The 15,498-nt window shown below is 34.3% G+C and overlaps 1 protein-coding gene across 2 annotated transcripts; it reads right to left on the reverse strand.

The window, feature by feature from the left end:
* Positions 1-821: 821 nt before the first annotated feature.
* On the reverse strand, positions 822-11,219 carry LOC124537303. Of its 2 annotated transcripts, XM_047114100.1 has the most exons (8): positions 11,083-11,219; positions 9,947-10,644; positions 8,448-8,824; positions 7,712-7,867; positions 6,943-7,074; positions 5,899-6,460; positions 4,592-4,767; positions 822-1,542 (listed from the first exon to the last, which is right to left on the reverse strand). In XM_047114100.1, the coding sequence occupies exons 2-8, from the start codon at positions 10,511-10,513 to the stop codon at positions 1,128-1,130; spliced, it is 2,385 nt and encodes a 794-aa protein (XP_046970056.1). In that variant the 5' UTR covers positions 10,514-10,644; positions 11,083-11,219; the 3' UTR covers positions 822-1,127. The 2 variants fall into 2 exon arrangements, with proteins under 2 accessions (XP_046970056.1, XP_046970054.1); XM_047114098.1 differs by having other exon boundaries at positions 9,947-11,216.
* Positions 11,220-15,498: the final 4,279 nt, after the last annotated feature.

A 15,498-nucleotide genomic window follows, 5' to 3' on the forward strand; every position in this document is an offset into this window, starting at 1 on the left:
ACACGCAAAACAAATTATCTCGCGTCGCCTATCTCTAAATATATTTGTAGTATGAACAATTACATTTAATTTGTTGGTATATTCAATTCACAATTGTTTCAAAATATAAATGAAACTTACACTTAGGTCCATCCGAGTAATACAGATCAAAAAGAATATTGTTTGTTAATCTTTAATTCACATTTAAGTACTAACTACACATTGACTACAGTTCACACTTATAACTATTACTATATCTGACATATATGACGTAAACAATATATACAATATGTCATAATCACTCAAAAGCTAGCCAATATCATATAACATACAGAGAGACAATTGTAATGTTATTTAAATAGTCATTTACAACGCTATTAGTAAACCGGGTTTGTTAAACTTGCCTTGAGCATGTTGTTTTTTTTTATTTTGTTCACTATTTCCAATTAATTGAACTGTAAGCTCAATAATGTAGATTTCAGTTTGTCGTCAGTTTTATAAAAATAATCTCGTGAGAAGACATTGATGGTTTTAACATAAGTCAGCTAGGTAGAAATCACCATAATAATCCATGCTAAATAACAACATAAAGTTATAACTATTTCAACAAAAGTACTATACTTATAGTACGACACAACTTAGATGTCGCATCGGCAAAATTCGTAAAACCGATCAAATCCGAATTGAGTACGCTATCCCAAATTATCAGTATTTATTTCTCATGCGAATATGATCTTTACACAAACGTAATAACGTGTAATATCATATGGCCTAATATATTCGTCAATTTGACGCGTCGATTTACATGCACTTGTTTTCTGTGACGCGTGAATCTATAGCGACGAATAGCGTCGAATGGCGCGATAGGGAGCTATTTCTATTGGTTGTGTAAATCGGCAGTAATCGGTTTTAAATTCATTCCATTGCATTTTCCGATGCTACATCTAATTTGTGTCCTACTATACAAGAGTTTTGTAAATGACTATTAAATGAAGCGTTTCAGAAACAAAATGCTCGTCACAAATGATAGAAGCGATATAAAACTGTTCTTTTTTCAAATAAATAATACAGCCAATACGAATATGCCAAGACATAATTGCAAGCAAAATGTCATTTAAAAAAAAAATCAAAAGCACAGATTAAACAGTTCATCGTTTCGGAAAGTCTACATTGTCAAAACTGATTTGTCTACGGGCTCTCATTTTCGCCGCTTCTTCGAACGAAGGCATAGAGTTTGATTTATAGACTCCTGCCTTTTCTAACGTGCTGAAACCACTGCTGCTATTCGAGTTAGTGTCGATATTGACTAATTTGTCTTGGAGCACATTCTTGGTACCACTCCTTGGCTGTTCCTGTTTCAACGAGCTCTCATTGCATGTGTTCTCCTTGATTTGGGATGTGAAAGTCGACGCGATTTGCTTTGATTTTATCTGTTGGTAGGCGCTTGCGGATATGTAACCAGATATCTTGTTGCCCTCGTTTGCTAGTTTTATCTGCTCGTCTTGAAAGCATTCTTCGACTGTACGGCCTTGGATGATCGCGAATACGTATTGACGAGCCAGTCTGAAATAATATTTATTTTTATTAGCTATTATATAGGTATTTCTGATAAGAACAATAATGAGCTATTTTTTACGATTGGGGTACGTAGTTTGGCAAATGGGCCAGCTGATGATAAATGCATCACCGCCGATAATCATCGGCGTTGTAAGAAATACTAACTATTCTTTACATGACCAATGTACCACCTTTCAGTCAACTAAATTGTACAATGTATCGGAACCGATTATTATTCTTCAATAGAATTCCTCGATACTGTTAATAGTTAGGGAGGCGAGGTAGCTAAATGGCGTAATTCAACGGCGCCGTCGAGACCTATCAAAATCGAAAGATAAAATAATTTCGAAAAGAAAAGCTCGTATGGTAAAAACCATTTAGTGGGTTTGGCGTGTACGGTTTTTCAAAAATGTTAAAAAAAACAGTTACTTGGGCATTCTCGAGCGCGTCAGATATTCATACTACGTATGCCCCAAGTGCCTCTGATAACAACGGTACACTAATCTGCCGGTTTGCGTGGTGGGGGTAGGCATATAAAGTAGTCAAAAATGCCAAAAAAAAAGTTTACTCGAGCGCGTCAGATTTTCGGAAGGGGTAAGTAAGCCCCAAGGAAGCTCCCTTTAAAAAAACTGACAATTTCGGCGTGACGATAAGTTACGATGAATTTTTGAAAATGCAAAAAAAAAAAGTTTTTATGAAATACTCGAGCGCGTCAGATTTTCATAGGGGAGGTTTATCTCGGTATCCTGAAAGCATATTTTCTTAATCTGACAAAAATGTAGGTGGGTTCTCTTAATCTGACCGAAAAAGGTTTTTTGGTTTCTTTTTTTTCCATTCTTTCTCCTCTTTTCTCTTAATTCCCTCTTTTTTGCTTCAATTCTTCTCTTCGTTTTGCTTACGGTACGTCCGAAAAACAATTTAAGGATCAACAGGCTATTGAATAATATACATACATGAAAATGGACATTTTAATAATACTTTTGTATACAGATACGCGTAACTTTTTCTGAGTCCACGAAAATTGTCGAGAAGCTTTAGAAAAAAAAAAATTGTGATATAATAAAAGTCACATAATTTAATCATCGTTATTTCGTATCGACTTTTTCAACACACTCTCAGTTTTCGAGATATACTACTCAAAATACCGGGAGTTTGAGTTTTTATGATGCTTCAAGTCAAAAAGTTTTAGCTTTGGACAAAAATGTAAAGAGAGCTTTTTTGTGTAAAATAAAATTACCTTTTTTGTTTATTTAAACTTTTTTTTTGCAAAATGTATCGTTTATTGCGACTTATATGTCGCAACGCGTTTTTCGGAAGACGAAATGGCTCCTCCACACTTCCGGTCATGCGGAAACCGGCAGATTTTGTATTTTTAGTAAGTTTTAGATTATATTCTTCAAAATAAAAAAAATAAAAATCGCGCTCGAGTATGCCGGATTAACGTGTTTTTTTTACAAGTTCGCGACCCTATAGCTCGGCGGCGTCAAGGACTTATCGTCAGATTTGTTAAATTTAGTCTTAAAACACTAAAATCAACCCCCAATATCTTAATCTGACGCGCTCGAGTATTTCAGACTATCGTTTTTTTTTACTAATCTGATCGTCTATCATAGGCGCGCGTCACTACATATAGAGCTAATACTTTACAAGGTTGTTCTATTAGGTCTAAGGTATCTCCTATATCTTAAACTGCTACGCTCGAGTATTACCGAAAATTCCCCTATTCGCCTCCCTAACTATAAGTGCCGCTTGAAATTATACATTTAAACAGTCACGGTAAAAGAGCGTACAAAATCGTTGGCAGAGTTTGGTCCCAAGAAAATTCGTGAAATCGGAAACCATGAGTCCTAGAATTAACAGTTTCCAGATTCTTTGTATAAACCACATTATATAAATATAACGAAATCAAATGTTATAAGAACAGCTTATAAGAAGTGTACGATTGATAACAAACAAGAAGTGTGTAAATGCAGTATACTATGTTTAAAGTATATTAATATGTTGAAATTATCAACATCCCCTTGCTTATTAAATGAAGAGCATCTGAAAAGTTATTTTTTTAAGTTTACGCGGCTTGTGACCAAGATATCATTTTCCTACGCCTTTTAATATTTTTATTTAATCGTGACGTTGTCATAATTACACTGTTGTAGTTAAATTAATTAACTAAGGAGATGAGAATGCTAAGAGGAATGTGTGGTGTTACGCGAATGGATAGAGTAAGGAATGAGTACATAAGAGGAAGTTTGAAAGATACCGATAGCCGAGAAGTTATGTGGAAGGCGGCTATCATGGTATGGGCATGTAATGCGGAGGAATGAGGAACACATTGTGAGAAAAGCCTGGAGCATGGATGTGGACGGATATAGAGGAAGAGGACGACTAAGGAAACGATGGATGGATTGTGTGAGAGGATATGGTTAGAAAGAATGTTACTTGTGAGATGACGTCCGACAGAGAAGTATGGAAGGAGAAGACATGCTGCGCCGACCCCAAATAATATTGGGATAAGGGCAGGAGGATGAGTAAAATGAATTAACCTTCACCAAATACAAGTTTTGATTGTATATGCACTAGAAGTAAGGATAAGCTTATAAAGCCAAGTTTCCGACTCCGCAAAGTCAATAAATCTTTCTTGGGGCAAGGTATCCATTTCTATAATAAAATTCCACAGACATTTTTAACTTTGCCGTCTCGTAAATTCAAATCGTTTATAAAAAATACACTGGTGAAAAAGGTGTATTATTCGATACAAGATTTTGTAGATGATAAAAAAGCGTGGAAATAATACCTGTTGACTTCCAGGCAGGATATACTAATTTAATAATTGTATTAACTAACATGACTGTATTTTTTTAAATGTTGAAAAAGAGTAACTACTGAGTTTCTTGGCGGTTCCTCTCGGTAGAATCTACATTCCGAACCGGTGGTAGCTTCACTTAATTGTTAAATGACGATTCAAAAGTGCTTGTAAAAGCCCACTTGAATAAAGTATACTTTGATTTTGATTTTGAAATAGATCGTGAGACAAATGTTAGATGAAATGTATACAGACTTGAACATGGTGTCGGAGGTGGAGAGCTGCGGCGCGGCGAGGCGCGCGGCGTGCGGCGCCAGCGCCAGCAGCCGCCGCGTGAGGCGCGCCAGCGCAGACGCCTTCTCGCGGAAGCCGGCCGACGACATGCGCCAGCCGTGCAGCCGCAGCGCCTCCGTCACCGCCCACAGCAGCTTCTGCAACAGACACAGAGCCCGTTAGCACGGGGGGGGGGGTACTCGGGGACATCAGTTGTAGCAACTTCTGCAACAGCTATAGTGCCCGTTAGCACGGGGGGGGGGGACTCGGGGACAATGTTGTCTTAAATTTTCGCGATTATTACACATTTAAATAAAACTAATTATAACGGATGAATCGCGTATATTAATTTATTTTTAAACATCCCGACGTTTCGAGCACTTTTCAGTGTTCGTGGTCACGGGTAGACTGCAAAGTGCTCGAAACGTCAGGATGTTTAAAAATAATTAATATACGCGATTCATCCGTTATAATTAGTTTTATTTAAATGTGATTCGAGGACAAGTTGTCAAACCCATATTTGGATCAAATAAGGATGTTGAAATCCTATTTCATTTCATGTCGATATCGAGCGATGTAGGTGGCGACATCTAATATTTATCAAGCTAACGTCTAAGTCCGACTATATTTGACTATCGGCTTTTGTTTTGTCTTTACGTATGTACGATGTACGATGATACATGATGATTTTAGACGTACAACGTTATAATACGTACATTCAACAACATTCGTTTATAATTTTACGCATCTATGGCAATCGTTATTCTTAATCGTCCCAAAACACGGTTATAGCCATCCGATCATCATTAAACATTTGCCCTGACTTATTTTAACATTGAATTGTACCATTTGTTAGACAGAGAAAACAAATTTTATCGAAATCAGTATCACATTAGCTTCATCTTCTCATTGATCGATGTCATCCACTAGTCCCATAACAATAGATTTTAGATGTGTTTCAATACATCGAACTCTTGCCTAGTCATAGCTCAGCAAGTAAAAGCAAAGATCATTATCACATTAAGCCAATTCCATTGGCAGGAATAAGAACAGATCAACAACTTTGACCTTGAATTGATATGACATCTTTAGTCGAGATCTAAACAATGGAATTGATAAAGTTTTGTAACATTAATAATATATGAAGTAGTATCTCGTTAAATTATGGGATATTAAGGACTCCGCAAACGGCTAAGAAATAAGTCAATATTAAATTATGCAATAAATATAAAGACTCATTAGTCCATTGACTATTGCTGAGATTTACTTAAAAACTTTTGGATGATTACCTTCTTATGCGTCTCATTCAGTTCAGCCATACTCTTCGTGGCTGACATTTCCGAAGCTCGACGGTTAAATGTTAACGAATGTGTGGGATTAATCGTATCCCCTCCAAACGACAAACTCTTTGCTATTTTACTCCTATTGGTTTCCGGTATATCATCGAGGGAGTCCCGTTTCCTTTTCAAGAAGTGATCACTGGAGGTACCGTCCAAGCTTTTGGTTTCGGCTTGTCTGACGGGCGATCCGAACAATGCCCTTTTCGACTTCATAGCCTGGTGTGGTACCGATGAGCATGATGCTGGTATCGTTTTCTTATTCTCCGGGCTGATAAACAGAGCTCTCTTGGAGGTCTCTCGCGAGGGCTGGCTCTTTATTAAGGAGTCGGAGTCCAGCAACAATCTTCGCATCGCCTTCTTTCGACTCGACCCCCCGCTCTTCGTCTTGGGTGTTTTCGCTGGAGTCTTTTTACCCGGAGTTTTACCGGCCGGTGTCTTCTTGCCCGGAGTCCGCCTAGTTCGAGGACTTTTTCTTTCCGCTGAGTTTATCAACTTTCGATGTGGGAAGAAGCTAAAAAGAGATTTTATATTTGATTCATGTGTATAAATAGAGGAGAAAAGTGTTCCATTTTTAATCATTGCATTACTAAATAACACGTTTTATATATTTATATAGATGAGCAGAGATGGTCCAGTGGTTAGAACGCGTGCATCTTAGCTGATGATTACGAGTTCAAATCCGGCAAGCACCACTGAACATTCATGTGCTTAATTTTTATTTATAATTCATCTCGTGCCGGCGGTGAAGGAAAACATCGTGAGGAAGCCTGCATGTGTCTAATTTCACAGAAATTCTGCCAAATGTGTATTTCACCAAACCGCATTGGAACAGAGTGTTGGAATACTTTCCAAACCTTCTCCTCACAGGGAGAGGAGGCCTTAACCCAGCAGTGGTTAATTTACAGGTTGTTGTTGTTGTCTCTAGACACAAATTTGCTTATAAAACACAACAGAATATTGTATTAGATTATAAAATAAGTATTCAAATCTTACTTTTTATCTATGAGTACCATCTTGGATGTCGAAGACTGTGCCTTCTCGTTGATCGTAGCGGCGCTGCAGAAGGCTTGCCGACGACGCGCCAAGTGGGACAACCGACGGCCCGGCGACTTCACTTGAGCCATCCTGCACAGATCAGTACAAACATTAGTCACAAAATTTTCATTATTTAAAATATAATATATTGTTCTAAAACATTCTCTAAACAGTATCTATTACAGGTAGTCAATATCGTGACTGGTTGTTGTTGTGTTGTGGTTCAGACAATTATAAGATATACTTTCTCATAAGTCTTTTATGTCTCAAAAAATTCAAATATCAATACAAAAAATACACATATCAATGGAAATATAATGCGGACTTTTCTGCTTCTTTCTTGAGTTTTATGATTTGCTAGCACATTATTTTATATTTAAGGTTTAGCCAGCATCATTACATAGTATAAAACAACGTCGCTTACCACTCTCTGCCCCTATGTATGCTTAGATTTTAAAAATTATGCAACAGATTTTGATGCGGTTTCTTTAAATAAATAGATTGACTCGAGAGGAAGGTTCTTGTGTAAAAAAAAATATGCACAATATAGAATAAAAATACTGATTTTAGAGGTTTATAAATTGATTTCGAAAATTAACACATTTTTTTGAGATTACTAAAAGTTGTGAATGTTGTAAGATATTCTCTATATTTAGTATCAGCATTGCATCCTTGCTATGACGGGAAAGTCTCAGTCACCGCCCTGTAATTACTTAAAGATTCTTACTTCAGTCTCATTGCTTTTCTTTTGCTTGCACTGCTTGGTGACTGGAGACCACCAGAGTAAATGTTCACACTGGTGTCTGTTTCAGCACCAATGAATCTCTCGCCGTAACGTTGCATCAGCTGTTCAATCTTCTCCGAATAAGAAGTTACATTATAACTGAAAAGTGAGGAATAATTTTATATTCAAAAAGCACATTGACGGTTTTGTTTTTTTAACCAACATATGACCAGAATTATTTTTGTTACCAATTTTATATCACCTATATTTTTTATCAAAAATATAGTTTAAAAAATGAAAGCAACTTTGTGGTCAGATAAGGGTTATAATCTTATTAGATATGGTTAAAAACAGATATAATTATGATCAATAGGCAATTGCAGACCATTTGAGTCCATGTGTATCCAAAATTACATTACAACATCAAATATTAAATTATCATGGTATTGAAAACATTTTATTTCATTAATATCAATCAAGATTTTCATGAATTCCACTAACTATAGAAAGCACCAGTATTCTTAGATTTTACAAATATAAATGAATTATAAGAAACAAATACTCTTTTTTTCAATTATCTTTTTTGATTATTTATAACAAATGAGTTATCACACAAGCTATTAAATTTTTTGCAGTTACTTAAATTAAAACAAACTCCCAATTCCAAGATTTGTAAAAAATATATGGATAAATAAATCAATAATAAAAGAACATGAAATATAAAGTAAAAACAACTCACTAGACATCATAGTATTTGCATTTTAATACATCCGGCCAAGCTGACTCTAAAGCTTCACTTTCCGAACACAATTTTAATTCAATACTCTTGTCATTTGCACTGGTATTAGCATCAAATTCTGATTTATCATTTCTCTCTTTACTCTTTTCAACTGCCACACCAACAGCTGTTTCTTGGAGATCGTCTATACTACTGGTCCCTGGAGGTATTTTTATGAATGAAACCTTTTTTGTTGGTGTCATTGTGTTAGCTTCTACATTTAAATTTTCTCCTTCATTAAAAGCTGGGAGGAAACAGTAGTATTTCTTAAGCATCTGTGTTACATCAGTTCTTAATGTTGTGACAGATGGTGGTGGCAGTATTCCCTTCAATGTTTCCTGATAACAAAATTAAAACAAATTTTTATACCATAATAATCTACTTGTGATGGAAATTTGTATACAGATTACTAAAATCAAATTGTACTGCCAATCAATTAAGAGCCTTATAGTTGTACAAAGAAGGACATAGTCACACAATAATCAACTTTAGAAAAAGTTAAAACATGTACTCTAGAAAAGCCATTAAACAACATTTGACTGCAAACTGAAGCAATATTGGTCGAGAGCTTGATTAATGTGTGATATACATTATGGTTTTGCAAAAAAAATTGCACTTTGAATGTTGAAGAAACTGTTTTCTAAATTTTAGAAGTATAAGAGTCTTAGTAATAGTCTAAGTAGCATAATATAACTGAGTTATCAGCAAGTTTTATGAAAATTTCAAGTTTGTTTATATTTATTCTTAGTTTCGTTGGTAGGCTATGAGATAATTTATAAAAAATACATTGGTAAAAAGGCGTATTATTCGATACAAGATTTTGTCGATAATAAAAAGGTGTGGAATTAATACCTGTTAACTTTCAGGCAGGATATATTAACTTAAATAATTGTATTAACTAACATGACTGTATTTTTTTTAAATGTTGAAAAAGAGTAACTACTGAGTTTCTTGCCGGTTCTTCTCGGTAGAATCTACTTTCCGAACCGGTGGTAGCTTCTCTTAATTGTTAAATGAAGATTCAAAAGTGCTTGAATAAAGTTCATTTTGATTTTGATTTTTGATTTTGATCATAATAATGCCAGCTCAATTCAGAAATTATATTAATAAAAAATGAAATGAAACAAAATTTAACAAAACTTTTTATTTCCCGCATAAATCTATTCCTATTTGTATGCAGATATTATTTAAATCACTTCTAATAATAGATTTTTGGTCTAAAAAAGATGCATGTCAATTTCTACTAGAGATGCCTAACAGAAGTTAAAATGGAAACTATCTAATAAGCTATGTTTATTATTCTAGCCGTTAAGTTGATTTTAATATTTTTATAAAATATTTGCATTTTGTTACCATTCATAACCTTTGTTAAATTAAATATAAAATTCTATATTAAAAAAAAAACATTATAATATTATATAATATTGCAGCCAAACAAAAATAAATTAAATACATCTCACCTCTAGTTTTCTAACTTTTCTCTTGTCATATGTTTCGTAATCTTTTAGAAAATCCCAAAATGGTACTTGTTGTGGACTTGGTTCAATGTCATCTTCATCAGAAAACATGTCAGGCGAACGCATTCCACTGTCATATGATGCATCAAGGGAGGAGTAACTCTGGTCCAAATTCCATTTCGAATTTCCATCTATCTGCAATTGTTCTTTTTTTGAATTTTCTTCTTCTTCTTGTAAACTTCCACTATTTGATGTAAGCTTATTAGTATTTATAGATTCAAACGTATTTTTATCGTCACTGTCACTAGTAGCGTCCGATTTTTTGCTATGATTACACAAAATCTCATTATTTCCAATAGATTCTGGACAATTCTCGTCACTTAAATTTAATGCACTTCGAGCAGTGCTCAGAGCGGTAATTGGATCCACGATAGGTTTCAATTTCTGGACGTGCTTTAAAATAGTACCATTAAACGAAAGCTCACTAATTGGCAATTTGAAAACACTCTCGGTACTTTTCACATCACGAAACATGGGTACACTGTCTACCGCATTGTTACTATTTTCCATAGTTGAGGTTATAAATACGGACTTGAATCCTTCCGATCTTGACTCCTCGGAGGTCACAGGGACGTCTGAAATTACTTCGGACTTATCGTTGAGACAATGATTCGTGGCCGAAGAAGTTTCCGACAACGATGCTGCGGGTGAAGTAAAAGGTGAATCAACTTTTACCAATTCTAAATCTATAATTTTACCAGCACTATCAAGTACTGAGTGTAATGAACTGCATCGTGGTTTACTCGATTCTCTGTGTTTATCTATGTTAGAATGAATAACAGTAGACAGGTCGATGTTACCGCCACTGTTAGAATTTGAACTCTCACAATTACTTGACGGTTCACTTATTTCGTGACGATTGTCGTCGAAATTATCAATAACGTTAAAACTTCTCATGTAACGTTCGTATAGTGAAAAACTATCGCTCATTGAAGGGCAATTTGAATCTTCGAAGGATTCCATTACCACCACCAGGCAAAACTACATTTTTTCATTACTTAACTAACTTCATTGTTGAATCTTTCAAAACTATTAATTATAACTAAAGAAAAACGATGTGAAATTATAAACTAACGTACAGATCACGGAATTCTAAAAAAAATAGCTAAAAGCGCGCATAAGTCAATGCGGCGACATTATTGTTTTAATTGTGTTGTAATCACAAATCACAATTTATTCTCCTCCATCCCACGACCTACAATTCAAGCACAGACTACACTTAAGTAAAATGGTAACCTTCAAGCTACTACAATACAGATACTAAAAAGTCGTAAGGCAATTGACACTATCAACAAAAAGTCATTTTTCATTCGTTCGCTCTCATATTTTTGTCAGGAAAAGTTAAATTGATTTGTATATTTATGACCAATCAAATAAGATTCTAATCTATTAAAATAAAATAATCATGAAAGTATAAATCCGATCGATAAATACTAATTATTTTCATTACATTTTTAAGATTATAAATGACATATAATATTTAAAAGTAAATTAATGACATGTAATTTTTATTTTTATGATTAATAAATCATCCTACCGTGTACTCCTATAAACGTGATTATAAATCCTACGAGCATGCCTTATCATTATTAGATCACATATATTTAAAGCCTAAAAACGAAATTTTTGCTCGATATACTTTAGTTGCTCGAAAACAAAAACAGGATGAAACTATTACAGAATACGTACACGCACTGAAATTATTAGCACATGATTGCAATTTTAAAGCCGCGACTCCTGAAGAATATAAGAATGAATACATTCGTGACGCGTTTGTTGCTGGGATCACATCCCAAACAATACGACAGAGACTCTTAGAAAACACTAACTTAAGTTTAGATGAGGCCCTAAATCAAGCGATTACTTTAGAAACAGCCGAACGAAATTCTCGAGGCTATATTAATAATAATTCTTTTAATCTAAATGCTCTTTCTAAGCAGGAACAAGAAACGCCAATTCAACAAAACTTAGCTATAGCAAATTATTCAAGAAAGAAGCAGTGCTTCTTTTGTGGTGGAAGCATTCATCGACGATTTAAGTGTCCTGCTCGTAATGCCACCTGCCAACTTTGCTCCAAAACAGGTCATTTCGCTAATGTCTGCCGTAGTAATAACGAAACACTTAACTATGTTGTAAAAGAAGATGCACCGGTGGAAGTTGCTACGATTTCTGCGGCCTCATCTTTTAGCTTAAAAAGAGCTACGGTATCAGTAACAATTAACGATTACATAGCTGATGCACTTATTGATACTGGTAGTTCCGTAAGTTTCGTAAGCGGTTCTTTAGCGTAAACAATATATCTGAAAAGGAAGCCATGTAAGCAGGCCATAACTTTAGCCTCACTTAATCACATATCTTTTGTGGAAGGTTTCTGTGTAGCGACAATCAAAATAGGGCAACATATCTATAAAAGTCAGCCTCTCTTAATTGTAAACAATCTTTACGCACACCTTATTATAGGGCATGACTTATTACAAAATCATTCAGTGCTTGAATTTCAGTTTGGAGGTAACCAAGAACCCCTGAAAGTCTGCAATATTATAGAAGCATCAGTTCCTCCTGCAACTTTATTTAGTAATTTATCTCCTAATATTAGACCAATAGTTATAAAATCTTAACGTTACTCTGAAGACGATTTACAATTTATAAATAATGAAATATCTAAATTACTAGAAGAAGGCGTCATTGAGCCCAGCGTATCTCCATGGGGAGCACAAGTATTAGTGACAGGAGGTGGTACACACCGAAAGCGGCTTGTTATTGACTATTCGCTTACCATAAACAGATTTACAGAACTAGATGCATTTCCTCTACCTAGCATCGAGTCTATAATTGAAAACGTTGCAAAATTTAATTATTTTAGCCAAATCGATCTAAAAAGCGCTTATCACCAGGTACCAATTTTGTCATCTGAACGACAATATACAGCATTCGAAGCATGTGGTAAACTTCATCAATTTACAAGAATACCTTTTGGGGTAACAAACGGTGTCGCGGCCTTCCAGCGAACAATACAATACATTATCGATACAGAAAAATTAGCAGGAACGTTCGCATATTTAGATGATGTCACTGTTTGTGGTAAGAGTAAAGATGACCACGATAGAAAACTCAATGAATTTATAAATGCAGTTAAGAAATACAAATTAACTCTAAACGAAAATAAATGTGTCTTTGGAAGCGACTCTATAAATCTTTTAGGATACTCAATATACAATAATACGATTAAACCTGACAATGACCGTCTTAAACTACTTGGATCTTACAATTCCTACGGATTTACCAACCTTAAAAAGGACTTTAGGTTTATTTATCACTATTTCAAGTGGATCCAAAATTTTTCTCAGAAGATCAGACCACTTATTGGTATTAAGCATTTTCCTTTAAACCAGGAGGCTGTTACATGTTTTAACTCTTTAAATTTAGATGTTTGTAAATCTACTTTGGTAGTGGTCGACGAAAATGCAACATTCATGGTAGAAACAGATGCATCTGAATTTGCCATTGCTTCTACACTCTCTCAAAACGGTCATTCAGTTGCATTCTTTTCACGAACTTTAACTGAGTCTGAGTGCAAACATTCTTCTATAGAAAAGGAGGCAAGTGCAATTGTTGAATCTCTGCGTAAATGGCGGCACCATTTAATGGGTAGACATTTCTTGCTTTTAACTGATCAACAGTCTGTAGTATTCATGTTCAATCAAAAACATTCAAGCAAAATAAAAAATGAGAAAATTGAAAGATGAAGGCTTGAACTTTCCAGTTTTAAATTTGAAATTATTTATCGACCTGGTAAGGATAATACAGTGGCTGACGTTCTATCTAGAGTATGTGCTCATATTAATTTTGATAATAGTAAGTTGAAAGAAATTCACGAACTTCTTTGTCACCCTGGTGTCACAAGATCTCTATCAATGACATTAATCTTATAACTACTTCTTGCAGAGTGTGTCTGCTGAAATCAACCCTCGTTTTAATAAAAATAAATATCAACTCATAAAAGCTACTTCTCCATTTGAACGATTGAACATATATTTTAAGGGACCCTTACCATCTAAAACGCAAAATAAATACACGTTAACGATTATTGATGATTACAGCCGATTTCCATTTGCTTATCCCTGCAAAGATATGACTGCAACGACTGTAATTAAATGTTTGAAGGATCTTTTCTTTATGTTTGGCACTCCGCTTTATGTACACTCAGATAGAGGAGCGACATTTATGTCTGAACAATTGAGGCAATTTTTTTACTCTCTTGGGATAGCTTGCAGTCGAACAACTCCATATAACCTCCAGAGGAATGGACAAGTTGAAAAACTTAATGGAACTCTTTGGAGAAACATACAATTGTACCTCCGATCTAAAGATATGGAGATATCAAATTGGGAAAAAGCTTTACCAGTGGATTTACACTCCATCAGGTCACTTTTATGTACTAGTACTAATGTAACTCCTCACGAAAGAATGTTCAACCATGCCCGAAGAACTTCAAACGGCGAATCATTTCCTTCTTGGATGTTAAATCCAGGACCTGTTTAATTGAAAAAGAACGTGAGAGCTACCAAGTACGATCCTATAGTTGAAGAGGTAGAGTTACTCCAGCCCAATCCGCAATATTCGTATGTCAGATTGTCAGATGGAAGAGAAACTACAATCTCTAACAGACAATTAGCTCCACTACCAGAAAATTTAGAAGATTGTAATGAAAATAATGAAATGCAAAATTCTGAAAATATTCAAGATGAAAATCCTATTCCTAATCAAGAATCTATTGAATATAATCAATCTCATGAACTTCCTTCCACGAGTTCGTCATTTAAAGAACGTCGTCGTCGTCGTCTATTTAAACGATTAAGTATTGTCTTAAAAGAGGGGGTGAATGACATATAATATTTAAAAGTAAATTAATGACATGTAATGTATTTTTAAATGTGTCTAATTTTATTCGTAATAAAACCATAATTCTATGGTGTTGCTTATTTATTTATATCAATAAAGTTAATTATTTTGAATGTAGATATGTAAATATATATCTTAGTTTTTCTAATTATAATTGCAGGTTCTATTGTAATATATTAAAATAAATTGAACAAATATTATACCTATATAATTGACTTGTCTAAGCAATCTTGTTTTGATTTCATTTTAATTCACTTTACATTTAATTTATGAGTGTTACTTATTATATACACGTCAAATGTAAGAAAATATTTAGTCAAAGCCAAACATAAATACTGTTTATGATATTTACAATTTAATTACGATTTGTCAATTATTTTATGAATAATTTTTTTAGTATTTAAAAGTATACTGACACATTTTAGAATAAATTGATTTTGATACCAGAAGCAAGTAAATATAATTAAACTACCAAGAATAACTACAAATAAACTACCGACCAGTACCTCTACAATAGGCAATAAATTAATATGTAAAACAACTATGTTTTAAAAAGTACTTCAAAATGTTTTCAATATTTACTCAAGTACTGT

The sequence above is a fragment of the Vanessa cardui genome, chromosome 18, assembly GCF_905220365.1.
Source record: "Vanessa cardui chromosome 18, ilVanCard2.1, whole genome shotgun sequence".
Taxonomy (NCBI): domain Eukaryota; kingdom Metazoa; phylum Arthropoda; class Insecta; order Lepidoptera; family Nymphalidae; genus Vanessa; species Vanessa cardui.